General features: G+C 45.7%; 1 protein-coding gene across 2 annotated transcripts in view; it reads left to right on the plus strand.

Moving 5' to 3' along the window:
- Positions 1–5,023: 5,023 nt before the first annotated feature.
- The window catches only part of AFF2 (AF4/FMR2 family member 2), a 779,982-nt gene continuing 776,559 nt past the window's right edge, over positions 5,024–8,446 (plus strand). Inside the window, exon 1 of one of the 2 annotated variants that reach the window (XM_029607748.1) lies at positions 5,024–5,343. In XM_029607748.1, coding sequence (XP_029463608.1) covers positions 5,297–5,343 — 47 coding nt within the window. In that variant the 5' untranslated portion in view covers positions 5,024–5,296. The remainder of the gene's footprint in view (positions 5,344–8,446) is intronic. The other variant, XM_029607749.1, reaches the window with a different exon arrangement.

Raw genomic sequence — 8,446 nt, forward strand, 5'->3', positions numbered from 1 at the left:
GCAAAGGTCCCCTGGCAGGGCATCAGCAGCAGCGAAACAGCGATGCAAGTTGCCTGCGGAGGAGCCGCGTCTTACTTCGGGTTCGCGGTGGCCGGCCCCCCCCCCCCCCCTCGGGATCCCAGGAATGGAGGAACCCAGTGCAGTTGCATTGATTGCTATCGCACTACACTGGCGCTGTTGATTGCTCTTGGGATAGAATAGCCCGGGGCTCGTTTACAAGGGGGGGTTATAACCGTTAGCACCGACAGGCTCTGTTCCCTTTAGCACTGGAAGCAGCGCTGCACCTGTGAGTGAGACTTGCTGTAGCGCTATTTCGCCCTGTGACACGGCGCTGCAGATGGAGGCGGTTCTCACCCAGAGACACCTGGAAGCCTGTCAGGGGGTTTCACAGACAGCCCATTACTGCCTGAACTGCGAGAGACAGCCAGCCACCTGCCGCTGCACAGAAAAAGCCATCTCTCCCTGATATTGGTGATCTTTTGTCAACGGCGATCTGTACGCCTTACTAGAATAAGCCATAGACTATATTTAGTCTTTATTTTCTTTTGATGGGAGAAGTAAGACAGATAGAGAAGTGTCCACTTGTAATATTCATCCCTGTGACTCTCTAAAATGAGGAAAGCAAACTTGAGCTGTCTGATACTCACTTCCCCTTCCCTCAGGCACAGCTCCCTCCAGTTCACCCTCAAGCTTCAACTTGGTACCAGTTTGCCAGAAAGAGACAACAAAGCACCACTAGAAATATGCCTTCCAGCTACCGCCACACCCTTCCGGAAAGAACCCCCCCAAAAAAATAGGCCAAAATCCCGCTGCCAAAACAAGGGAAAAACTTCCCACACCCGCTCAAAAAAAAGTAGAAAACTGCCCCATCTGGCAGCACTGGAGAGGCAGAAGAGTAGACAGGCTGAGAGGCTGGGAGAGGCACTGAGATGACTAGAAAGAGGGGCTGCAGGCTGACGAGAGTAGGGAATCCAAGCTGGGAGAGAGGACATGGGTTTGGGTTATGATAAGAAGAGTGGGGATGAGAGGTTAGGCGAAGGGAAAATAGGGTGAGAGGTGAAGAAGAATGGGAAAGAGGCCGTGTAGGACAGAGAGCAGGGGATCTGAGGTGTGAGGAAAAAAAAAGAGATTTACGATAGAGAGAAGAGGCATGATGGCTGAGGAGAGGGATGGACGTGGAACGAGGGGCTGAGACTAGGAGGAGGGGAGAGAAGGTAAAGAGCTGTGGAGAGACACTGGCAGGTAGAAAAAAAAAGATATGCACATAGAATAAAATAACGGAAACAAGTGAGAAGAAGACCAGAAAAGAAATGAGGAAGCAGAGAGTAGCCAAGAGCAAGCAGACAGAGGAGAAATTCAAACTACAGATACAAAGTTGGAAGATTATTTGAAATATGCTGAAGATTTCTGCACTGGCTGGGATGGGTTCAGGGTGTGGGACAGGTGGTATTTACCCTTTTTTCTAGCCCTTCAGTTACTGTGGCAAATTCTGTATTTTACTGGAAGGAAGGGGAAAGAAGCTGTGATGGTATGCATGCAATGCCATGACTTGAAAATCTCCCTTAAAAATTGTTCTTCCTTGGCATAAGAATATAAGAAGTTCCCTTACTGGGTCAGACCAAGGATCCACCAAGCCCAGTACCCAATTTCCAACAGTTGCCAATCCAAGTCACGCGTACCTGGTAAGATCCCAAACATGAAATATATCCCACGCTATTAATGCCGGTATTAATTAATGGCTATTCCCTAAGTCAACATGATTAATAGCAGTTTATGGACTTCTCCAGGAACTTATCCAAACCTTTTTTAAACCTAGCTACACTGACTGTCTTAATCACAACCTCTGGCAATGAATTCCAGAGCTTAATGGTGCGTTGAGTGGAAAAGAATATTCTCTGATTTGTTTTAAAGGTGCTACTTGCTAACTAAATGGAGTGCCCCCTAGTTCTTGAATTACTTGAAAGAGTTAATAACCGATTCATATCTACCCATTCATTTTTTATTTATTTATTTCTATATGCCAATATTCGTGGGACATCATACTGGTTCACATAATTTAAGAACAAAAATAGCAAAAGTTGGTTAAAATATATCAATTAAAAATATAAAACATAATTACATAATACATAAAACACACATCAATAAAAGAGAACAATAAAACTAATCAAATTAAAAGGTAATTAAAAAAAAAGAAAGAAAACATTAAATTAGACTGAGACAAAAATATGGCCGAGGGAAAAATTCGAGATTTCATGTGTGCTCAACTGCTGAAATAACCAAGTTTTTAGTTTCTTCTTAAATGTCTGAAAATTGCACTCAAGCCTTAAATCAGATGGTAAGGAGTTCCATAATTTAGCGCCTGCTCAAGACAGGGCTCTCTCACACTATTTAAATGTGCTAGTCTGGGAGATGGTATTGAAAATAAATCTACGTTAGCAGAATGCAAATTCCGTTGTGGTGTATGAAAATGAAGTGCTGCGCTGAACCATTCAACATTGTCATTAAATAGCGATTTGTGGATCAAAGACGAAACTTTAAATTGGGTTCTACAAGTCCTTTCATGATTTTATAAGCAGCTCCAATATTGAAAGGGACGGAGGTCAAGACTTGACAAAAATGTACATAAGTAATAATAATTCCGATATGATTTGATATTTTTTTCAAGAATGTCGGTATATAAAAATTCTAAATAAATAAAATAAATAAATTCCCCTGCTCTATCCCTCAGCTTTCCAAGCCAGGAGTGGGAGACACCACATCGAACCATGGCCCGAGAATTGGGGAGATGCTGACCGCTGAGGATCTGCAGGTTCTGGGGTGTCTTATGTGGACTCTGCGGTCACAGGACCGGCTTAGGCCTGGAATCTGCGAGTGCCAGGAGACGTGCTGTGAGGGATGGGGAGGCAGGAGCAGTTCTATTAAAAAAAAGAGTTGTATCTTGGTTCAGGGAGGGCAGGGCGAGAAAGTGGAGGAGGGGAAAACGCAAATCAGGAGGAAACTGAGCCTGTCAATGGAGGGAAGCCTTCAGGAGCTGAGGAAGGGTGAGGGGGTGGGGAGCAGTGAACTAAGCCTGAGGAGGAGGGAGAGATCTTGTTAAGGAGGGGTAGAGGAGGACCCTGCTGAGAGTGGAGGGATGGGAAGAGGAACTGGAAGGAGAACAGAGAAGGAAGGGGAAATGGAAAGCAGAGCGAGTTAAGAGGGAATAGGGGGTGGAGAACGCAGAGGGTTAAACCCTCTGATCCCAAATATAAATCAAAGCAGGCCCATGCAGGAGAAGGAGAATTTAAGAAGTGAAGAGGGAGTAAAGAGGGGAGGGGGAAGGGGATAAGACGGGGAGAGAAGGGAGGGGGGGGGGAGGGTCTTGAGGGAGAGTGGTGGGGACAGGCAGGGATGAGGGGGGGGGGGACTATGGTGTGGATGGGCTGCAGGAGGGGGGAGGAGGAGACTGGTGTGGATGAGCTTGGGTTTGGGAGAAGAATGACTGATGGGACTTTGAATGCTTCTCCAGCTCTGGTTTTGATCCCATGATTCCTTCCTATGTCCCTATTACCTGCTCCTCTCTGGATATTTAAATGCAGGCTGCTCCAGTCACACCCACCAGCCACTGTGTTTTTGCTTGGGGGGGGGGGGGGGGGGGGCTGTAATTTTGTGTTGAGGCCAGCACGCCCAATGATGGAGGGCTGTTCCGATTCTAGGAGGGTGAGAAGGAGAGTGGAGGAGGAGAGGCATTTCATTTTAGTGCTAGAGGCTTTCCTTTTGTTTCATGTCTCTTTTTAAAGGCAGTAGCCGCTGTCCTCCGGGCCCTCCTGTGAATGTAAAATCTATAGCATAGGCCCCACCGGGTCCTGTCCCCCCCACCCCTCTATACTCCCCCGGCTTAGGGTCTGCACAGGTCAGCGGCCCATCCCCGGACGTGTCTGCTCCGCTGGGGCCGGCGCTGTCTATTGCAGGGAGGTGCAGCAGATACAGTGAACCTCAGGCCTCAGGACCCGCCGGCAACCCCCTGCCCTGGGAAGGCGCTGGTGGCGGGGTTGGTTAGGATGGGGGGCTGGGGGAAAATGCCCTGAGGGGTTTTGTTTTATTTTTAGAATCACTATTTTAGTGATGGGGGGAGACAAGAGTCTGGGGCTGGCATAATTTTTTTTTTTTTTTTAATGAAACTATAAGGACTAACAAAAAATGTTTTTTTTTGGTTCCGTTTTCAAAATGCAGCAGGAAATCTCATTTCAAATGAAAGCGCATCCCTAGAAGAAAGCTGTTTACTTATTTTTTTTTTTAATAAAAATTTGTGCCTATTATACTTACAATTATTGCTATATTAAAAGCACTTTTTAAAAAAATGCAATTACTGTACATTGTACTCCCTCCTTACATTCTTTTCATTTGAATTCATGCACAGAATCAAGACTAGGCTGGGACATTATATATACATTTATATATATAAACTGCAAACATGCTTCAAATGAATGCATGAATTGGCAGCCCGTTTACTACTGAAAAAGAAGAAAGCGAGAGAAAACGTTAAGCAGGAAGATGCGCTCCGGCGCTCAGACAAATGAGCTGAGAGTCCGATCTGCGGGCTCGCGAACATCTTAAAGGCACAAAATAATAATAATAATAATAATAATAAATGCCTTAGGAAATTCAGTGCAAGACACACGGGAGTGTGCCCGACTTGTGCACCGAATAGCCGTGCACACCGCCCCTACGGATTTTTTTTTTTTTTGGTGCCGCTGAACGCAGAATTGATTTTAACACCGCCTGTTGGAAAAAAAAAAATAAAAAATAAATAAGAGAGAGTGAGGGAGTTATTTTTAGCGAGTGCGGTAACGTTACACCAGGACGGCGAGTCGGATAGCGAGGCGTGCATGCCCCGGCCGCCTATCTCGCCACTTGCACGCCTGACGGGGCGCGGTCCCCTGGGAGGCCGCCGGGGGGGGGGGCCCAGATCATCGCCTCGCCCCCCCCCCCCCCCGGGTGCCAGGCCAGGAGGAGGAGGAGGAGGAGGAAGGCGCTGCCGCCCGATCCCCGGAGCTGCCAGCGCGCGCGCGCGCGCGGGGGGGATCCGCGCGCGCGCCGGGGCTTGCGGCCGCCCTGGCTCCTCCCACCTCCCTCCCTCCTCCCTCCCCCCCCCCCGGCCAGCAGGCAGCAGCCGGAGCTCGCGCGCTCGCCTCCTCGCGCCTGCCCCACGCGCACACACACACAGAGCCCGTGGCTTCCTCCGGGCGGAAGCCGCGGCGCCCCCGGGACCGCCGCGCGGCGCTCGCCCGTGCTGCCACGCGCCCGCCGGCCCGCTATGGATCTATTCGACTTCTTCAGGGACTGGGACCTGGAACAGCAGTGGTAGGTGGCTGTGGAGAGAGAGAGAGAGAGAGAGAGGGGATGTAGCCGCGCATCTTTTCGTGCTGTCCGTGTCGCCTTCCTGTCATCGTTTTATAGCCTTTTGTTACCATAAGCGGGGGGGGGGGCGCGAGCTGCCTTCAGTCTCCCCCCCCCCCCCCCCCATCCGCCTGTCACCTCTCGCCTCGCACCTTTGCTCGCTCCGACCGGGAAGTGGCCGCGGTAATACTAACGCCGCTCATATTGACTGCGTGCAACTTGCAAGAGTTTCCTTTCCAATTCGCCGGCCGGGATGGCATTCGGGGCTAGCGAGCCTTTTAATTTGGGGGCTTGGTGGTTCGTTTGGTGATGTGCAGACCTTGAACGGACGGGGGGGACACCTTAGTGGTTCTTGCAATAGACGGGTTAAGTTTAGAAAAATGTCTGTCCGTGCAAATAAGAGAGGGAGCAAAGAAATCCTAAGATGACAACAATGTCAGAAACTATCGCTGGCTTTATTTCTGTCCTCCCCCCCTTGCATTTCCAGTTTACTTGTTATATTGCATAGCCGGATTTCTCCCCCTCTCCCAGTCCGCGCATCCTGCTTAAATTACCCGAGAGGGGATAATTGGCAAGGATGCGACTGGCTGGTACCACTCGATTCGGCTCTTTCCTTCGCTGGCAGCTCCTTTTGCCCCATAGGAAAAGATTTTTCTTTCTCGGTTTCCTCGGAAAGATCGCCGCCCGCTTTTGTACATTCCGTCCTGGTGAACTTGTCGGGAAAAAGTCATTGCTGATATTTTGATTGGCAGCGAGCCGCAGAAAAAGTTGTGATTTTTAAACTGCTGTAACTTTCGATGGAAGTAGCTTGCAATCCCGTCATTTGTCTTCGCCGATAGTTGCAGCTCACTTTTATTTTTTTGAATTCAGCCTAGAATCGTCGCAATGCCAAACAGTTATCCATGGGGATGGCCATGCACTTTTAAACGAGGCAAAGAGAAATCATAATGCATTTTTGTTTTTTTTTACATGTTTTCACCCACAGCATCATGAGAAAAGATTCACAGAATGCTTTTTTGATATGTTGGAGAGCACCTGTGAAAGATGTCAGATAGTACATTTTATGTAGCTTGCTTTGGCATGCAACAACAAATAAAAAAATTAGTTTCGGTTATGCATTCATTATCACAACCCAGAGAATAATAGAATTTGCTTTGTAATTGAATGCAAAAAAAAAAATAATATTAAATCCTTGAATCTCTAATCTTCAGTAAACTGGTATTCATTCTGGAGCACCCATATCTTATCTGCATGTTTTAGCGGTTCTCCATAAAAGATCACATTATATTATCTAATAACCATACCATTGTTATTTAACAGTAGCAATCACAATAGAATTACTGTCCAATTAAAATATTCTGCTGCACATTGTCTGTGCTAGGCTATGCTAATTTATTTTGCAGACAGCTGATAAGCAGCGCATTACGTCTCAAACAGTATCTGAATACAATTTGCCTAATTTATGGTGTGGGCAACATCATTAGTTTAATAGGAACTGTTACAGCCGTACATGTGGGTGTGCTCGTAACACTAAGTACATTCTAGATAAAATAGATAATCTAATAATTTTATTGGCTGGAATCATACATAACAGCATGAAATATTGATGCTAGTACTGCATAAACTCTTTTGTTTAAAACATTAGATTATTATTATGCCAGTTATTGGACTATTTCCTGCCAGGTTGTCTCATTAGTATAACGTCTTGCTTTGCTTGGGTAGATGGTAGCTTTTGGAGATGTTTGCATATTCTTAGCTGCTAACAGCCCCCATGGCTTCCTTGATGATTGTGGGTAGAAATAAGATGGTTAGCATTGAGAACATGCTTGGATGTCCTCATGCATTCGAAGAGCTTCATAAGTCATCTTTATGCACTGTTTATATTTAATGCAGATATAATATGCAGTTTATACCTATTTAATGTTGATAATATATATTCATGAACATAGAGCACTGAGTTACAGAGAGCCAGCATGACAAGATTATCTGTAATTTAGAAGAGAGGTTTTGTGAATTGTTGGCTGGATGTCAGATGAATGGGAAAGTGCCCAACTAGAATACCTGGTGCTCCATTCACCAAAATTCCTTTTAGCCCCCAAATATTTTCCCAAATAGCGACTGTCATGAAAGAAGATATTGAGCACAAACAAAAATATTCAGCGTGGCACAAAATAAGATATTTTGCATGTGCAGGAGGAGGAAGCACCCTCAACTTTCTATTAATGCCCTCCACCACTCCACCCGGAAAACCCTTTTCACCCAAATACAAATGTGTCCTTTTATTCATCTCATTATTTGCCTGCCAAGCTGGTGTACAATTTTTAGGGGTGTGCAGTGTTGGTTTTTTTTTTTTTTTTTTGGTGTGTGTTGTTTTCATTTCATGTCATTGATTTTATTGTGGGGGTTTTTTTTTTAATGTTTTTGTTTTGTTTTCCACTAATTTCGTGGTTAATGCGCACTAAACTGGACTTAGTGCGCACTAAGCACGAAACTCCAAGAAAGAAATTTCGGCTTTTTTTTTTCTTAACATTTCATTGTTCCAACGAAATGAATGTTTTAATCAAATGCACATCCCTAGGGTAAATCTTCTTCTCCGGAGCACTGCCAAAGTCATGCAGCTTCCATTCATGTCAATGGGTTCAATTTTAACACTTTAAAACTGTTATTACAGTGAGGGTTGGGGGGAGGAGAAATAGGAAAGTTAAAATGTCAAAAAGAAAATCCCCTTCTACGGTACCACATAACACCTCCACATATTAGCAACACTCTGCTATTTTAAACACTGTGCAATATTTTCCTTGGAAAAACACTTTTAAAGGGTCAACACTACTAGAGTAGACGGCAGCCTCCTCTTTAAAAATCACGTTGACCTAGCCTATCTCATCCCCAGCATCTCCCTTTATCACAATCTGCGCCTGCTTTTTCTTGCCATCACTTCTCCGTTTTTAATGCACACTCGTTCATTTAAATCCCATACATTCATACTTGCATGCTGCACACTTTCCAGGAGCATTACAAAACTAAGACTATCATAGCCACCGTTTACATAAGGATAAATAGGAATCTC

This window comes from Rhinatrema bivittatum, chromosome 6 (assembly GCF_901001135.1).
Source record: "Rhinatrema bivittatum chromosome 6, aRhiBiv1.1, whole genome shotgun sequence".
NCBI lineage: Eukaryota > Metazoa > Chordata > Amphibia > Gymnophiona > Rhinatrematidae > Rhinatrema > Rhinatrema bivittatum.